This window comes from Populus euphratica, unplaced genomic scaffold (assembly GCF_000495115.2).
Source record: "Populus euphratica unplaced genomic scaffold, PopEup_1.0 scaffold16.1, whole genome shotgun sequence".
Lineage (NCBI taxonomy): Eukaryota > Viridiplantae > Streptophyta > Magnoliopsida > Malpighiales > Salicaceae > Populus > Populus euphratica.
The window spans coordinates 99875-120329 of NW_011499882.1; the positions used below are offsets into that span (position 1 = coordinate 99875).

Here is a 20455-nt window from a genome sequence, read left to right on the forward strand (position 1 = left end):
AGGAATTTGACTTGAGATTATAAAGAAAAAAAATGTAGGCACTTCAGCCAAAGATTTTATAATCTAGTTTGATTTATAATATTCACTTACTGTACATTCAAAAACCCTCCAATAAGAAAAGGGGAAAGGTGTAAACTTTACTCAATAATTTCAATTTCTTCAATTTCTTTAGTTTATTAGAGGGCCTCGTTGCTATCACAATCGCATCCACATCTGACATCCCTGAACAAAATGCTGTCTAAAACCCTAAATAATATCTAGTCCCGATAAATAGAAACAAAGAAGACAATGGATTTCGATAACCTTTTTTGCCATGAGAAATGGAGCTCAGATATCTTGAAATGCTGATCAACAGACTGAGAAATCAAACTAACCACGTAGAACTCTCACAGCGGGCATTAATTTATATGAATAGGGGCAGTACGGCTAGGAACAAGTTAAAAACAAAGAATTTATGACATTTACATAATGCCAACCTTGTCTGCTAGATTAACAATTATATATAACTGATGATTGATGAGATGCTCATAATTTATCAACCCTCACGACCCTGCAATTGTTTACCATTTTCTACTTGTACATTAACGGCCCAGATCTTGACACAGCAAACCGCGGTAGTGGACTGGGACCTGTGCTCCCTGAAGTTGAGCCTTCAACAAATTTAACTTTTCTGCTTGAACTATAATCCAAAGGCCCAGAGCGGCGAACATTTCGATGTTTACTGTCCATGCCGCGCAGGCTTCCACTATCCATATCATAAAGGTGTTCCTGGCTATGGGATGATGATCCCTTAAAAAAACCTGAGTCGTTGCCGCTATGCTGTGGAGTTGAGTCCCCACGAGGATGCTTTGCTGCAGGAGAGGCGTGAGATAGTGATACGGCAGGTGAATGGTGGGGTGAGACACTTAGTAGTGCCAGAGGCACGGATGGAGATTTCATGTAGTACTGGCTATAAACTGAACGGAGAATTGCGTAAGGAACGTAGGCTTCAAGAGAGCTTCTTGGAAGGTAAGGCGAGATCTCACAAAGTTGGTCCAAGAAAATCAGCTTTGCAACAAGATGAGATCTGCACAGAAAGCACAGAAGAGATTGAGATACGAGAATGATAAGAGAGAAAACAGAGAGGTCAAAAAGATATTTAACTTAACGTGAGCTGAAAGAATAAATGGTGCCACCACATATTTAACTTGATGTAAGTTTTTAAGAAATGCTTGTGGTTACGTTGAAATGGACTTCATTAACATGATTGTACGCAAACAAAAGTCGTGCAAACATGTAACTTGTATGTGTGTATGTTTATCAATGTGAGGGTGCACATAACAGGCATTGCATATTTACCTATTAGCTTCACTCCAAGAATCTAACACAATACCAGAAGCAAATTTGACAAAAAGTTGCATTGCAGACTTTATGCTTGCTTCAGCGGACAAACGGCTATGTATTTCAGGATCCAAAGCCTCACCAAGATGACCATTTGAGAGAGACTGTCTCTGCTGATGTTCACGTTCCAATCTCACTAACTCACTTCCTGCAATCACAGCACTCATGCACCTGCCAAGAATATTCAATTGTAGAAGAAAAGGAACATTAATAATAATGGATGGATGAAACCATTTCATTTACTAAGAGTTTAAAAAACAAATGGCATATGCATGACCCTAATAAATTTGCAGTAAATATGGTTGCTCATCAGGTGAAACAAAAAGAAGGCAATAGTTGTTGACTAGTGTTCGTACAGACATCGATGATGCTCCCTCACGTAGCGAATATTATACCAAGATTAGTAGCACATGCAGGAGACCATTGGTTACAGTTTCAGAATTTAAAAATAAAATGTATAAATGGCAGGTGGCCAGTAACCCAATCAAAAGTAAGTTGAATAGAAATGCTAGTTACGGGCCCCTGATGGCAGAACATTAGCTCATATGCACCACATGTTCAAAAAGCATTGAAGTTCTTATGTTCAGAAGAATATCCAACTGACGTCAACCCAACATTTTAACAGCATGGTGGAACATGGAAAACCAACCTTGCCAGACAATGGATATTATTGTTGAAGCCCCCAGTGTCAACATTGAAGCCAGTAGTATTCCATATATTTGATGTCATGAAGGTGGCAAATAAATAAGGCAACAATGTCCAAGAACCATCATTTGCACCCCCAACATCTTCCAAAATTGATCTGATCCATTCAGAATCATGATCTCCAACTATATTAAAACTGTTTGCCACCCCTCTTATTCTTCTAATGTCCTTCTTTTCAGGTATTTCTTCAGGTATATGCTTAACCACCCCAGAAAGTAATGAATATATCAATGGTGCACCTTCATCAAGCACGACCCCGGCAGCTTCAGCAAGAAGCTGATCAAAAGCAAGTGCTTGTCCTCCCTCAACGCAAAATCCAATCACTGTGTCCAAGTCCACCATCTGCCTCGAGCATGCCTCTCTTTCTATTCTGTCACCAGAATGCATGCTGCCTGCAACAGCCTCTAACACTTCACGGTTTGACCGTAATGATGTGTCAATGCAATTCAATAGTGCTGCTGTGTGCTCTTTCATCATTCTGTCTAGCCTGTCAACTCCATAGCCACCAAATACACGAACAAAGGCTTGTAGTTCTCTGAGATCAGTGACTGATTCAGCAAAATATCCACCGACAGGCCTTGTGCTTTTAAAGCATTTATGGATTGGTGTAAAAAGGATCCCAGCACCTGATACATCTTTGACAATGTTATCTATATACCAGTTGCAGACAACTTCAGTGGCTGACCCAGTAAGTTGCTCTGCTGGTTTTTCAAACAATTGCAGAGAAGACACAGGTCCTGAGAAGGCCTCAGTTAGTAGAACTTCTCGAATACCATGAGTAAGGTCCATGCTGATGTGTTGCTCTGCTAGATGGACAATGCTCAGGTGCCTGTGAATCAAGGACTCTAGGACAGAAGGCCGTTGAAGATCATTGTCAGTTTTTAATACTGAAAGCAATCTCCTCCTGAAGTTGCCAAGTATGCCCTCTCTCATGTACTGCACAGAAGACTACACTGTTATAGCTGAATCCCAACCATTTGATATTTTATGAGTTGACACACATTTAGACCATGCTATTGCACAGAGACAGCTTATGGATTAAAAAGAAGTGAAACCAGCCCCTTCCAGTTCAACATAGCTCAAATAGAGAATTATATTAATTACAAGGGGTATTCCCAAAACTTAATAGTTTTTCCTGGCTTGATACATCTCTTCCCAATTTAGTAAATTTATACTTAAAAGAATCAAAATTAACAAATCAAACACAACAAAAGTGTCCTGTACCGAACCCGAAAAAAATAAACATAAACTCAGCATGCCTCACCTCCCTCAGAACAAAGACATGGTTTAGAACACATATAGGCTCCATATCATTCAGAACTGAACACAAGTTGGTCAACCTTTGCATTGCAGCTTCCAACCTGCCATCAGTACATACTCAAGAATCAAGACATGCTGTATCATTGCAGATTATCCAAGAAAAACAGCACATATTATCACGCCATACATTTTTATAGCACTATTGTTTTCAGGATAACTCTCATGGCCGGGCAATGGAAAACCAACTGCTCCCCTGGGAGATTTTGATGTAGGAATTGAAACTCTGGATGCGTTATTCAAATAAAAAGCTGCCTGCTCTGGAAGAAGCTGAGATTTCCGAAAACAACAGCTTGTTAAACATGGGTAGACTTGAATATTTCCTTATCTGATATAGTAGATTACAAGTTTGAAAAGAAAAAAAAACCTGAGTCTCTAAGGCACCAAATCCTCCTTCGGAATCAAGAATATTGATCAATCCCTCCAATCCTCCCATGATAGATTCAATAAGAGACTCAACATATAGGACTGCATCACGCCCAATTTTAGTTACCTGTTTACAGTAAAGTATAAAGTAAATTTCATGAAGTTTCCATTTTTTTCTGATGAGGGGAAATGTGCGGCATGCATGATGGAGAGAAAGGTTTGGGAAAAAGCAGTAGTTGGGAGTCATCCTCTTTATAAAGCATGCAATCATGCCCTCAATAAGTATGGTTCAATGCTGAGTGTTATGGATTAAAAGAAACAAAATCAAGTCATTCCCATTTCAATTTCTCTTGGCAAAAAATTTATCATTTACAGCCCCTCTCCCAAACCAAAAAAAGCAAGTTAATGGATCACCTCTTCCGGAACAATTGGAGAAGCACACTCTGGAAAGCTACTAGCAACACCAAGCCATGCACAGCAATGTTGAGGACGCCCTTCTGGTCCAAACATGGTATTCCGAAAGACCTACCGTGGGCAAAGATGTATTGTTAGTTAAGGCAGGAGCCTATAAGAAAAAAGAAAGCCAAAGAGGATAATAGTGGAAACAAAAAGCAACTAAGTTGGCCGCCTAAAAGTCCTATGTCCTATCTTTGGGGAGCCTGTCCAGTCTGGCAATTCCAGTTGAGTATTTTGAAGAGCCAGCCTTCACTTGAAATTAACCTGCAACACTAAAAGAACTAGGTTCCTTATGGTGCTTTACTGTTCACAGTAAAGCACCTTAATATATTTTTTTAATTGTTTTATCACAAATCCAAGTCACAACTCAGTCACATGACAAGCACGAGATCACGGATAGGAGCATAGGGGGACACACTGACAGAAGACTTGTCTAAAAAAATAAAACAGGGACAGGCGGGCATGTCTAGCCTGCTGAGCAGGCATGGCCCAAGTGCTGGGCCTTTTATTTTATTTTTCTTTTGCCTTTTTTTCTTTGGTTTTTTTGGACATTCCATTAAAAAAAAAAAATTGATTCACTTACTCTTTAATTTTGACGTGTTTCTTAAAAAATATTATAAATTTTTATTTGAATTAAAAAAAATCAGTTATTATGTGTTTGATCTGAAAATAATAATCCTAAAAATAAATAATTTATGATAATTCCATTGAAATTGGTTGTTTATTATTAAAATGCTTACATAGATTTGGAACATGATTTTATTACATTTATGATTTTTTAAGCTTTCAGTCACACAAAACATAGACATCCTATTTTGATATTTTTAAAAACTTGCTTTAACAGTAATAATTTAAAAAAAAAAATAGAAACAATGCTTTCAATTAAAAATATTGTGTTGGCTAAGATAAACAAGAGATACATTGATAGGAGAATTTATATTTATAAAAAAATATTCAAAACGGATATGTTTTCAGGTGTAATGACATTGCCAAAGAATTTCGTGAGACCTAAAAATTATTTTTAGGTTTAAGAAAATTTAGGTCTCACTGCAACATAACATGAGCATACAAACTAGTTATAAACTAAAATAGGAAGGAGCTTACTGCTGTAAGATGCTGGTGATAGAAATACAGCTTCTTTAGACTTCCATGCTTTGATAATTGAGATTCTAGTTCATCAACACATCTGCAATTGAAAGTGATTCATATATGTTATGAATACAGTACAATAGAGCATGAAACATAGATGCTTTTTGGAGAAAAGAGAGAACATATGCCCGTAGGCTTTCATAAAAACCTCAGAATTATGATTTCACCATACTATTTTCACATTTTTCTAAGCAGCCATCCTCTAAAATTAATTATTAGTCTAGCACATGGTTCAAAGTTTAAAATGAAAACCAGACAGCATTAACTGCTATAATGTGCCATGCTCCCATACCCAGGAAGAGCATTTAACAATTTAGCCCAAAGTTTAAGCTACTTGATGCAAAGGTCACTGCATAAAGCCACACCAAACCCGAACATGATCAAAGTGGATTTCTATGCCACCACAACAAATTTCACTCTCACAAACTGGTACATCTGGGAGTCATGGAGCACTATGCTAGAAACGAACTGTAATGAGAATAACTGTTTGTTTTAAGCTTTTTGAAATATTCCTTGAGGGCACATAAGTAATTTTTCAAATTCTATTACACTTACTCCAAGTAATTTCAATAAAATAAACAATAAGCTCCTCATCTCGACTTTAAGGGCTTTTGTTTGAATCTGAATGAGATCAATTCAGCATCAAATAATTCAGTTGATTTTTTAACATTACAGATATAATTTTCATAATTATAGTTTCTACAGTGTTAGATAATTGTATCACTCAAATCATAGTGTTGATCCCAAACTAATCATATGAGACCATGTGGATTGATTTCCTGAAGTTAGTCCAGTCATAGGCTAACTTTTCTGCAACCTAACAGTAGTACTAGTCATAACAGCGAACAAGAGTTGGAGAATACCTGGACCAATTGTATGCAGCATTTCCTTCTGACAGTAATCCTTCTTTTCCAGTAGATACAGTAGCTTTCTCCAGGTGTCTTATGTTTATGGATGATCTGGCGGATGTTACAATCATCAATATTGACAACCAATCTTTACGAAACTCCTGCTTAAAAAAGATATACCGTGATATGGTTATTGATGCCCTTGTGAAGAAAACAACTCTTGAAAGAGAATGAAAACAGTGGTGAAAGAAATGGCATCAAACAATTTTTTAAAGGAATTAACAGAAACCACAATAAGGAGGCATAAAAAAAATTAAGCATGAATGCAATACAACTGACTTCACCAATGCTTCTTTCAAGTCACAGTTAAGAGGACCAACAAAGATCATCACTCTAACTTTTCCTTCAAATAATGTCTGCTGATTACCTTCTTTCAACAGTCCCAATCGTAAATGTCTTTTAGATATGAATGAGAAATCCTCATGTGACGGAGGTATCTAATTCTTAATATTAGCAACAAGCACTTCAAAAAACCACAGGGTTGTAAAATCTCATCACAGTCAGTGATTCTTCCAAAGCCCCAGTGTCAATTCAAGTTCAGAAAACTTCAGCAGAACAAATCAAAAGCAAGATTTCCACAGATTTCTTACAGATAAATCACATGTGATGGCTGAAATATTTTCACCCTGCAGTTTTGGTATGTTTTCCAAATGCTTAACAATCTGCTGGAAAAGCCCTTTTAAGCTAGCATCAAGGTCAAGAGCCACCATTCCTGGAGTTCCCAGCAAAAACCGGATTCTACCAGCACATGAAGACAGGTATGATAATGCATAGCCTCTGATAGCTGCATTGGATATGAAAATGTTTAAAGACTTGTTTGTCCATGCTTGAGGCCTATGGAGTTAGATAAATGCATGCTAAATAACTAGTTGCTGCACTATTTCAGGTAATATGAACAAGATGACAAATGCCTTGGGGTTAGATAAAATCAAGTTTCCTTAAAATTAACACCTTCCCAGCACTATAATAACTGTTCATCATTCCATGATATTGCAAATTGGAACAAAAAATATAGTGATTTTTCTATTTTTTATATAGAAATGGTGAATAGCGACTGCAAAATAAATGCAGATGGATTAGCAACAATAAGAAAACATAAGATAAAAATACCAGTCTAAAGCCATGATAGAGCCTCGAATTGAAAACCTAACCCAGTTAGTAAAAAGCTCCAGGTGCTATCTTAGAGATTTATCAAACTGCATAATAAATGTTAAGCATGTCCTTCACATATAAGACCATTTCTAATGTTATTTGTCACGACAAACTAGTTTGTAAGATCATTTATATCACTCGTCCCCATGAAGAAAGAGGAAAAATCAGTGCATAGATATGTTTAATAAGCAACACAAATTCTAGGAAAACCTCAGTGGAAAATAGCCTTTGAATTGACTTAGTAATTCATCTGTATACTATACTAGGTAAGCACATTTCTGACTAACTGAGGGAATTGTTAAAGAAAGACCACTGGCCAGAAATTAGAGGGTTGGGGTGGGCGTGGGGGGATGTTGGTCCATAAGGGGTCATGGATTTGAACTCAGTAGGAGGCAATGGAAAATGATTGCTTCTTTACTCAAATAATGAGAAATAACCAAAACGCGTTTCACCATTTAGTACATTAAGTGCACTATCAACATAAATTATATGATTTATGAAAAAAAAAATTACATCAAACCCTGTATAACCTGCAATATACTTCCGCACAAGACAGCATAGATGATCCATTCCATCAAGTAAAAAGCCAATAGTAGGATCATTTGGATCCTGTCACCAAAAAATAACACCAATTTAAGCTAAAAACCATAGTCAACTTATATGAAATTATAGTGACACAATTTAAGTGAATATGAAAGAACTTATCGTACTATGTCAACTGGTACTGCTCGAGAAGCTTTAGATTTCGATGATGCAATTCCTAAATGTTGGAAATACCAGATAACCTCAGACTGTGCCAAAGCCAGGGCAGAGAATACCATCTGTAGGAAACACCATAACATTAGAGAATGATTGTTCCAGGAAGAATTTGTGAGTAAAAATCCGCATTTAGTACTGTGGCAAGTAAAAAATATTCAGAGAGAAGTCAGATCGCTCCACCCACCTGATCTTCACTGTTTTCAATTCCTATTAGCCTAGAAATAAATTTCAATTAATATCAATCAGCTATATAATTTTTTATTATATAATTTCAATTAACTTGAGGGTACAAACTCTTTCTACAGGTGTGTGTGCAAGCACATGCCTACATGTGAAAACATGAAGCAAACTATTGCATTTATATTGACTGAACAGAAGAATTCCTAACATAGCAGATTTGGTCAACAATGTGCTTAAATATTAGTCTTTGAGAACTTTGAATATAAGCAAAATGAAAGGATAACAAAAGAAAAGGTACTATCACTTTAAATACCTGAATGTTTGGTGCCAATAAACTTGGCTGGTCAGTAAAAAACAGTACCATTCTTCCAATTTCCTGTTTTAATAATATTCTCCTCTCATGGTGAATGGCATCACAGGATAGAAGTGCTTGCTCGTGCACTTCACTGCAACATTTACAACATATCCAAATCACGTTAGATGCTGAAACACTAGGTATGCTGGTTGTTCTTTATGTTTTCATCAGAATAATAATATAAAAAAGAAAGAAATTAAAGGTAACTGGCAAATATTAGTGGCATACTTGAAGAAATTTTAACATTAATAAGCAAACAAGAGATCATGCACTTTTTTCATTATCCATGCACCAAGAAAAATCCCAGCCATATAAACATGTAGTACCATTAACATAAATGATCAAAATATTTCTAAGTACAGGGTTGATCATTTCTTCCACCGCATTTTCAGGATTCTTCAACATTTCTATTTTGCTAGATTCACAGCTTAATCATTTTTGTAACCAGGCCAACAATGGTTTCCCCAGACGACATGCTTTCTGATGATAGAACTATGGCCAAAAAAGATGACTTTCTATTTTCCCTCCCTTCTGTTTATCTACAAACTTTGGTAACTTCCTCAGAATGTGACAAGCAAATAGCTTCCAGTTCTCCAGATTAATACCTAGTAATTTCACCAGTAAAGTAATAGGCATCTAAAAGATTGAGCATATATCCAATCTTTTAAGGTTAATAATAGAATTTCAGAAACCAGGTGAAGAAAAATGAGACAAATTATTGATAGAAAAACCATAGGAGGGAGGCAGTAATGGTTTCGTTCCTTCCATCAATACTATCAAATCAAAACTAAGTTTTTTACCTTATCATTTTTTCAACCTGCTTTGCCACACTGTACTCGAGATCTGCCTCTTTTTGCTTAGTGCGTCCAGATTTGGCCATCTTCTTCGACTCTAATATTTGAGGCAAAACATATAACTGATAATCCTCGTGCAATAGTACATACTGCATGTTCAAGATTTTGATAAAAATCAGCCATTGTAACCAGAGAACACCGTCTGGACAATTTACAGTGCTACTCACCTCATCCCTGAATACTGCAAGTATCAAATTTTCCTTCAGTACGACCTGAAAACCATTTTAAAAATTAAGGAAACATGTGGAAAAGAAGCATCAGCAGAAAAATGTACAAAGCATCCAGATAATTCCTGATAAACCCTAATTGAAAATAAAGAGACACAATATATGTATTTGAATGTGTTAGGGAAAAGAAATTAGCAATAGAGAGAGGAGTACTTGAACCAAAAAAGAAAAGTATTTGACCAAAAGGGAAAAAAACTGCTCATATTATCAGCCTAGCAGATAAATATTACCAGGTATCTCATAATAAATTAAAAAAAAAAAGTGCAGTGAAATCAGCAAAATGAATTAGAGAGAATTTACCACAATACAACTCACCACCAATTACTTCAAACCCACGGGGTAAGCTTTACAATATAAAACAAGCCAGAAAGGCACTCTATATTAATATTTATCAACTAAATAGAATGAAATCAGTATTGATTCATTTCTTCAACAATTCTCATTAGATGATAACTAGCTTTCCAAAAACTTTGAAAGTACAAGGACTCAATTAATCCATAATTAACTTTTCATATGCTTCATTACAATCAATCACCAGAAAATGTTTTACTTCTAAACCAGGTTCACATGTCATAAATGTGGGACCATGGCAACATCCACAAAAATGGAACTTTAAAAGAAAGTATGATCTCTTTCATGAGAAGGTAACATTGATACACATAAGAAATATACATGTGGTCAACTGCACTTGAAAGATATGGGATTGTAAGAAGTTGGGCTGTTAATAATGAGAAACATTTTGTAAAATATAGTTTAACTTGTTGAAATTATCATTCACACAGGATGTTCAGTATTCGAGTATCTAAAAACATGCTTCTTCCTTGCAGCATGTATCTGATATTTTATGAAAGCATTGTTGAATCACAAGAATGAGATGACCATTAATCAGGCAAAGCATACCAGAGCAATATCAATGCTAGTGACACGAAGCAGCTCATTGGGACAAACAAGATATCCAAGTAACACCCATTCCCTGTAAGAAGTAACATTTGCTAGGTCTTGGGCTCTCTGAAATGTGAAAATGACATGACAACAACTGTTGATTAGCAGAAAGGTCCAAAGCTAGCATCAACAAAGTTTAGTGGCAACTACTTTTGGCTATTTAGAACTTTAAAGAAAATTTAAGTTTAGCATTAACCCAAATGTCAAGATCTTTCAAATGAACAGTATGTACCATAGGATGAGCAGAATTTGTTAGTATATCTGGATACCGAGGGTGATATGGACTTAGGAATCCCTCATTTCTGAGTTTCCTTGTATCTGTAGATAGGAAAATGATAGGGCCTACAGCCTCTAAAACCTGGAGAGAAATAATGAAAGTTAAGCTCCAAAATGCTTGAGCAATCAAACAAAAAGCAAACACAAGCATGATTTCCAAATTTGTTAACATTCAAACTCTTGTGTGATTTATGTAACATGGACTACTTATTGCAGCTTCATTTTCATGACAGCATAACCATGATAAACACACTACGATGTGAGCATCACATAACCAAATTCAGGGAAAGGTAAAGCTAATGTCCAAAAATCTTTCTTTCCTTCAGATGGGGAGCTTGACATATATGGCCATTACAGATGTCTTAAATTCTATAATTCAATTTCCTCTTCTTTTTTCTTTTTTTTATTCAAAGACAATTTGTAAGCTTATGATTGATAGAAGAAGAAAAGAATGAGGAAGAGATCTCCTCACCATCCTGATACTAGCAGGCTATATGACAAATTTTAAAAGCTTATGGTCCAACCCCCTGTTGTTACAGAAGAATCACCCCACTATGAAGATTAGAGAGAAAAACAAGAGATGAAGGCTAGATACCAATATCTTATAACATGTAATTCCAAAAGAAAAAAGATGGACAAACACACAAATAGAGATATGATCATCAATATTTCTATCAATTTTTCAATGGAAAAGAAACATAAATGACCTCTCCAATACGTGGACTGACAAAATTTAGATCTTCTTGTAACCCTTTCAATGGTGGATCATAAGAATCTATAAATTGAACCAACCTGCAATACAAAAGGAGAGAGATATCAAAAATGCATAATGTGTATGAGATACAATGCAGTGCCTTCAACATATACTAAAGCAACATACTAAAAATACTACAAAAGATCAATATCCAAGCATGAACACATAAAAAGGAATGTTTTACCACTCAAGAATAATGTTGCATGAGCCTGTCAATTTAAAAATTTAGCCAATAATATGTAGAGGAGCCTAACTACTCTTGTTCTAGTTAGTGGGGAACACCAGGGATCGAGAATATGTAAAATCAGTGAAATACATATTTCTTTATTCTTTAGTTTATTTCACTTATATTTGCCCTCACAGCAGTCGCCACCCCCCAAATTCCCTAGGTTTGTGATTGTGGTTACTAGTATCTATAGTAACCTCATTTCTACGCCTACCTATAAGAACAGCCAAAATAGATTTTCAAAGATAGATAATAAAGAGAAGATTCAATTAGAAAGGACAATTACATGCCCTGTAATCCATAGAGCAACCAAGTGTTTTTCAAGCCTTCCTTGCTGTCCTTGATTTCTAGACAGTCAAGCATTTTAAATTTTAGAATATAAAGGAAAAGCACCTTAAATAAGGAGCAGTAAACCATTTGTCATTACTTTAATGTGCTAGTGGTGGCTCGGCAAAAAAAAGTCTAAGACAAAGAGCTAGAGATGCCAATTACAAAAGGTATATTTTATGAGGAGCAAGCAGGGACAAAAAATAAAATCTCTAGAAATGCAGCTCAAACTCAATCCAGAACCACTTTAAATCATCTTTGCAGCCCTGTTAGTACTAAAACTGATTCAGTAGGTCGATTGAACTTGTTACTTTCAGATTCATACGTAGCTTCAGAATTCAAGATTCACGGTAAAGATTGCTAGCCTTGAGTTCCTTCCTATTAATAGAATGACCAGGTTGTCTTATTGACCTCAAACATCTTAAGCAGATCCAAGAGTGATTATACTAGCAAAACTTACATATTATATTCCCTACACAGGCAGAATCCCAATTCCATCAAAACCAGACATTTTGAGCTTTGCATAGATAACCTTATCACATTTATTTACACATGAACTATAAATTTACTCTTAAGTGAAAAAATAACATCATTACAAAACTGAAGCATTTAACTTGCCTGCCATTAAATTTCTTTGCAAATAGAAAATCATAAAGATAATGATCATTGTACTTTTAACCTTTAAGAACTGGACCAAGTTGTTAAACCCATTCACTAATCAAGATTATCAAATTTCTTTTACAGTTCTAGCATAAAAAGCAAGAAGACATCCACATTTCCACTCCCGTTCAAGCACAGCATATTTAGACAGAAGTCAAATTTTTCGTTCTGTGATGAAATCCTCGTTCAGGAAATTGCATATTCAGAAACAGAAAAGGAAAGCCAGAACTTTAAATTCACTATTGTTTATCAGTGACTGATAAAATTGTGTTGCTGCCCATCAGCCCCAGGGCCAAGGGCATATAAAGATAACCGCACTGCTCAAATGTATTCCATACCGATGATAGAAATCACAGTCTCTGTCATTTCTTGACATGGCATGCAGAAGGTTATACATTTGCAACATCATTTTCCTTGGTATCTGTATGAGGCATCAAATTTCAATGGTGTCAACAAGATAAGAAGCCTGCTTATGCACATCATATTAAATAAAAGGATACAAAACCCAAAGAATTTACAAGAGAGAAAGAAGAAACAGGGGAATAAAAAGCCCACTTTACCTTCTCAGATAAAAGATTAACACGGACAAAGGAACAAAAGAGATCCATAAATGCATGCAGTATAAGCGAGTTCTGATGAGGCTGCAAAATACTGCACCAAGTTATCAGAGATACCATAAACAAATCAAGCCATTATGTTTCTCTTCTTCTAAATGAATTGGAGGAAAACAAGGAAAGGATCAGTTTAACATCATCCAATCATCCAGTGCATGATACATACATATTAACAGGTCAAAGTTCTATGGATCCTTCAGCTATCGAGGTTGATTGATTGTACTTCGTGTCAAACTGAATACATTTTGCATGATGAAGGAGAAGATTCTGATACTCACCAACAAGGTAATAACAGTACTACTTAAATCCAATATGAGTCGCAGAGCTTGTTCTCGGAATGCCATCAGGTCAAGAAGTAACTGGCCACACAAAAACAAACAATTACCAAGCAACCATAAATCTTTATTTACAAACTCTAATGATCAGAAAGTTAGCAATTTCTTATTGTTAATTATAAACAATCGTTTTAATCAAAATATTGGGTAACAAACATAATAACTACCATAAGCCATTCCCAACATGTACCATTGAAACTAACAACAGCTAAGGAAGAACAAGAAAAGATGACACAATCAAACCTCACAAACATATCCAATAATATGGTAACTAAAAAAATTGCAGCGCTGATCACCCAGATTCTAAGATAATCTAAATAAGAGCACGGTTTTCGTCTCCCTTTTGAGTGGTAAGTGATAGGATATCTGGGTTCTTTTTCACTATTAAATTTATCCTAATTTTATGACTACTGTTCTCTCATTTTCTGTCTTTGTTACCGCAGAAGTACTGAAGTGGGCAAACATTTTGCCACACAAAAACAATTTCTATTTTCTATCAGTGATTGTCAGTCACACCCATATCCGACCTGTGCCATCTCACAGCATGTACTTGGCAGGACTTCCGGTCCCCATTTTGCTTCAATGACCTTTCTCCTTTCCATCATGTTATCATCTGCTCCTACTTGGTATCACGGTTGTTAAAATCTTACGGTTCACAATTCAAATCTTACAATTCATCTCAATTCACATACAATACGATGCATCTCATAAAGAAAACAAGTGCAAATCATGGGGTGAGTGGGGTGAATCTCGTATGTACATAAATCTTGCGAAGCAGTCGCGATTTGATTCGATTTTACAAGTCAACTCAAATAGAAAATGAAAGTAAAATACATGATTTCAAAACAGATGATAAGAATAGGAAGGTTTAGTCTAGAAGTCATGGATGACAGCAATGTATAAGCAATTTTCTTTGATAAATATTTCTTCTTGAAAACTGAAACAAGGAATAAATTAATTTTCACAACTAAAAAAAAGGGTGAAAGAAAGCAAGAGTGCCAAAGACAACAAGCATGACAAAGGTTATATTGAAATTGGGAAAGATTATAACTTTTTATTAAACTAGGAAATCTAGTGGTGTAACTAGTTAGAATGTAGCTTAAGATGTATTATAAGATGAGTCATTAGAATGATCAAGTTCCAATGAACAAAATGTTGAATTTTGAGACTTGGGTCATTTAATGACTAAGAACTATTAGATGAATTGATGCACATTTTGTTCAGTAAATGTTCATTTTTCCTTTATTTTAGAAATATTTGGTATGTTAATTATCTTTCATGGTGTTATTTTCATTTCTTAATCAATATTACTATTCACGATTCAATATGATTCACATGATTCACGGTACCATAATTAGGCTTTCCAATTCATGAGTCAAATCTTGATTTGACAATAATGCTTAGTATAATGATTAGTTAGACAATACTCATTTGTCAAACCTTTGAATACATGATAATGTTCGAACAAATATACATGCAAGGGTATTTAGTCTTTTAACTAGTGTCAGCAACCAATGCCAAAGTCAATGTTGATCAATCCAATGATCAATAGTGGAATAATACTTGCAGAGAAATCAGGACCACCTAAAGTGCAATTGAGGGCCAACATTTGTCTATCGCCAACATTTTTATGGATGGCTGCTTTCTCAATTGCTTGCTTCTCAGGGAAAGCTTAGAAATTAGGAGCACGCAGGAGTTCTTGCATAACACTAGGAAATATGTGACCTTAATCTTATTACCATTCTTTAAGTGAGAAGAGGTAATTATTAGTTATGAGTTTATTTATCATGTACCTTCCTCTAGCAAATACAATCTCTTCTTTTTCTCAAGAGGTGAAAATGATTTAGAAAATGATGAAAGAGGGAACTTTCTTAGTATATAGGTGTAAAAAATTTATTCAGCAAAAATATTTGACATGACAACGTTAAGTATTTTTACAATTTTCATAATCTCATTCTACCAACAAACCTCAATAAAACTAGACCAGGTTAATAAGATCATTTCTTTGAGATATTTATATTTAGGCTGAGATTGTAGCACTTAAAACGCAACAAAGCTGTAGTTGAGCAATTAAGAGCTTCCTCCTAAAGTTGTCTCCCTTGTATCAACCTTTTAGGATATTAAGTTTTACGTAGATATAGAGAAGGAAAATTATATGGTTCAGATTTTAGCCTGACCAACCACCAATTGCACAAGTATCTTGAAATATATATTATATATCAATAATTCAATTCCCCATAAGATCCCTTCCTCCCCTTCCCAGTGATTATCTTCCAGGTTCAGACCAAAAAATAATTGAAGTTAACCTCGTCATTACTTTATATTGGTTTACATGCAATGTTCGATGACTTAACCAGCAGTAGTAATACATTTTTCCTCAAGTGATCATTTTCACAGTGCACAGCAAATTATTGATGGTAAATCAGTCTTTAAAATACGTCAACTGTGTCCCATTGTCCACAGGTGAAAACAAAAGGCTTCAAATTTCCTACTAGGGGCATTATATTAACATAAATATAGTTTTAAGGTTTTACCTCAATTGAACTGCACTTCATTATGAAATCATGTATCATTATACTAAAGTATATCAGAAATTCTTGGGCCTAATACAGAAAAGAATTTAACTGAATAAGCACCATCAAATTAGCTCCATACACTAGCAACTCAGCAAGGTTCTCACTTTTAGATGGCAAGCATGATAAATCTGCTACAGCAGAGCCATGCTAGCTGATATATCTCTCGTCACTTGGTTGCCTGGTCTGTTGAGACTTTATGAAATCAAGCCCAGTTGGGATGCTACAAAAAGATTCAAGAGGTCGAGCTACAGTACTAGTTGGGCTCCAGCCAAAATTCAAACTGGGCTTAACTTACTGGTAATTTGTACCAAGGCAAGACTGAGCAACTAAGTGGCAGAAACCGATGTTCCTAATTAATAATTACCCTGAGTTTGAATCTTATAAGACTTCTTGTATGATACACAACCTGATGAGTTCAAGGACCAGATTATAAATATGGTTGACAGCACCTATTGAAATAGACTTTCAATTATTGAAACATAAAAATGTTCCTTCCAGCATGTTCTTCCTTTAGCAATCATGATTCTTAAGAAAAGCACTTGAATACTCAGTCATTGAGACATAAGGTATTCTTTATAGAGTTGAATGCTTTCATACATTAACCAGCACATGTATAATCACTAGAAGGCTCCAAAATCCTAAAGTAATCACTAGAAGTAATGATCATCTGAGATCTTGAGCATTGTACATGCACATGATAGAAAAAGGTGCACAGAAAACCAACTCGATACCTGAACCCAAGGCTCCAAACTCTGCAAATGAACTTCTGCACCATCATTCAAAGCATCCAAAGCAACCTTGTCAACCTGCATCAGTTTTCCACAAGTTAAAGAACTATACTATTGGCCAACAAGACAAAACAGCATTTCTTCTAACAGAATACAGAAATTCTTACCCTTTCAAGCTGCAATTTACTGAAATGCTCAGGAAACTTTTTAGAAAGCAATAAGCAAATCCTTGGGTAATTCGGGAACACGCCCGCTTTCCAAAACGATTCTGAAAACAAGTGACCAACTGGATCCGGGAAATCCAAAATTTGATTCAATCTATACATTTTCGCCATAAGACCTTCAGCTACTTCAGTAAGTTGAACTACCCATTGCAAATTCAAACCCTTATGAGATCCACCACCCGAACTCTGAACCTGTCCATCCGAACCTACCTTATTCCTAGACAACCTCGATGCCATTGGCGAACTCAAATCAGGACCCAAATACTCAGTCCATCTCGATGGACCCTCCCATTCCCTGGATCTTACACCAGTGGGTGAAAGAGCTGCATCGTGTGTTGAATAATGTTGCCGCGACTTCGCCATTAATTAATTAACTATATCAACTGCACCACAAATCCCTGCAGGTTAGGATTAAAACCCCATCAATAAACATCTAAAACAGTAATGAATTCTGCACATTTTTTCCTATCAGGTTTTAGCTTCCAAATTACAAAATTATCCATTTTTTATTTAAAAATTTTGAATATTAATGTACTCACCGATCACCATTTAATGCCCAGTATAAAAATAAAATATTTTAAGGTATTCTTCGCTTTTTTAAAACAGAAATTAAATAAACAGTAAATAGATATACAAATTATTACTCATATATCACAAGCAACCAAACCTGACCTGACCTATCCAAAATTAGTAACAGCATTAAATATCGTTAAAAAAAAAAAAGTTTAGTTTGGCATCCGAGAACTACAAAATTAAAAGAAAAAAAAACTCATTTACAAAGAGAAAAAAACAGAAATGGATTCTCCTATTTTACTTCTCTATCTGTTTTAACCTGCCATGCTACGCAATTACGCCTTTTTTTTTTCCTTCAAAATTTTAATTCAGTGGAAAAATAAAATCCACTAGAGAGCATTTTTCACTCTTTCTATAATACAAGCCAAACATGACCTCTCCACAATGAACAATACCAGCAATTCCCAAAAACCGTTACATTAACAGCAAAATAAATAAAGAATGGATTTTATATTTTCTCTTACCAACTTAGATTTTGAAAAAAAATATAAAAAGAAAGAACGAATGTGTAAGTAATCTAAGCAACCAAACAAAGCACAAACACACTAAACAAAACAGCAAAATGCAGCCAGGAATCAAAATTAGTGCAAAATCAGTAACTTCGCAAACTCTTTTAGGTTTTAATAAGCAAAAATGATGAAAAACAAGCTAGAAATTTCGAAATGCAAACACAGCTATCATCTCTAAGAATTGGAGCAGAGCCTTTAGAGAAGGAGGAGAGAGAAAGGCTTACAGAAATGGAAAACTAGAGAGTGGAGTTAATAATGGCGTAAGCTTCAGATCTGAGTCTTTTGAAGAGGAACATGAGAGGGTTTTAGAGAGAGAGCTGGGGTAGGAGGAGGGCTGAGTGATTGTGTTTTTTATTTAAATGGAGAAAGAAAATTGGAAAGCGGATTTACTATTATTATTATTATTGTTATAAATTAATGACATGTAAATGACAATTTAATTAGTTATTAAGAAAAATAAAATAGCCAGACAGATGGTCCATTTTATTTTATTTTTCTTTGGTTTTCTGATAAGGAGATGCTTTTGAGATGGTGGGATGCACGTATATAATAAAAGTACAGCAACATGATTGGTGGAGTGTAGAGAAGATTACCTTTCCTTGTTTTATATTTCAAAGATGTTAAAGCTGGTCTGAGAAATTAAAGATGGGAGGTTATTTATTTTTGTGTTTTAAATATATTTTTAAAAAATTAAAAAAATATTTATTTTTTATTTTAAATTAATATTTTTTAAGTAGTTTTAGATATTTTGATATATTAATACTAAAAATAATTTTTAAAAAATAAAAATATATTATTTTAATATATTTATAAATTAAAAAACATTTTCAAAAATAACCATAACTTATTTAAATATACAAGTTTTAATTATATCATATTAATATATACAAGTTTTTACTAATTTAATTAATCAAATCAATAATTAAAAAAATAAGATAAAAATATTATTTTATAAAAATAGTTACATGGTGATTTATAAATTAACACAATAATTTAATAATCCGAAATATTTTTCAAATTAGTTTGTAGATTTGTGTCTGAAATGGTGTGGGTGATAGAAAAATATTTATAGTGTGGACATGGTCCTGTGCTTGCTTGATTCTTAAAGTTGAGTTTGTTTGGTGTCTTTGCAGAAAAAATATATTTGGTTAAAATAATAAAAATAAAAATATAAAAATAATTTTTAAAAAAAATAATTTCATCATTTCAAAATGAAATGATTTTTTTTTCATCTTTTTTGTTAAATATTTAATTTTTTTATGTTTAGTGCTGATTATTTATGTGATATAATGTTAAAAAATTACCCCTCGGTATATATATAACCTGTTCAAACGTATAATTTATAAAATATTAAAAATTTAGTTGTATATAATTAGAGATATTGACCGGAACCAACCCAACCCCTGAACACCCCTAATCATATCTTAATTATTCTGATCCAAGAATAAATGTTAATCATATGGTGAATTTGTCCATATTTTTAAGCTGGCGAAGTAGATCATTTACAAGGTCCTATGAGTTTCCTTTTAAGGCAGCCCATTCGAATGACAGTGGTCGCGACTGATGATATAAAGTTCCAAATTAATAAACTTAAGGTTTTCAAAATGAAATTGTCAGGTTAGGGCTTCAGTCAATGTCCACAGTAACAGTGCCGAAAGTAAAAAGAAAAAAAATTGTGAAATTGCATTGTTTTTTTTTCGTATTATCATCCCATTAATTAAGTTAGACATATTATCAAGCCGCTGTTATTTGACAGACTTGTTAATTAACAGCATAACCAACTTAATAAATTAATTAATTAATTAATTAATTAACCCCTTATATTTACCAGCTATCAAGTTTTGTTTTCCTTCACATCTATAATATTCTAAAATTAACTCTGAAAAACCTATGGGGTTGTGGA

The 20455-nt window shown here is 34.5% G+C and overlaps 1 protein-coding gene across 3 annotated transcripts; it reads right to left on the reverse strand.

Annotated features, from left to right (window-relative positions):
• Positions 1–269: 269 nt before the first annotated feature.
• LOC105129522 (protein NAP1-like) lies at positions 270–18911 on the reverse strand. 3 transcript variants are annotated; one of them, XM_011031620.1, is made up of 24 exons: positions 18777–18910; positions 17414–17868; positions 17250–17324; positions 13886–13966; positions 13554–13634; positions 13332–13414; positions 11734–11818; positions 10983–11108; positions 10709–10816; positions 9749–9793; positions 9528–9670; positions 8686–8818; positions 8144–8254; positions 7964–8042; positions 6872–7065; positions 6237–6382; positions 5329–5410; positions 4183–4293; positions 3770–3895; positions 3533–3672; positions 3350–3446; positions 2030–3021; positions 1339–1551; positions 270–1066 (listed from the first exon to the last, which is right to left on the reverse strand). In XM_011031620.1, the coding sequence occupies exons 2-24, from the start codon at positions 17831–17833 to the stop codon at positions 571–573; spliced, it is 4167 nt and encodes a 1388-aa protein (XP_011029922.1). In that variant the 5' UTR covers positions 17834–17868; positions 18777–18910; the 3' UTR covers positions 270–570. The 3 variants fall into 3 exon arrangements, with proteins under 3 accessions (XP_011029922.1, XP_011029921.1, XP_011029923.1); XM_011031619.1 differs by having other exon boundaries at positions 9528–9793; positions 18777–18911; XM_011031621.1 differs by lacking the exons at positions 17250–17324; positions 17414–17868; positions 18777–18910 and having other exon boundaries at positions 13554–13644.
• Between the last annotated feature and the right edge of the window lie 1544 nt (positions 18912–20455).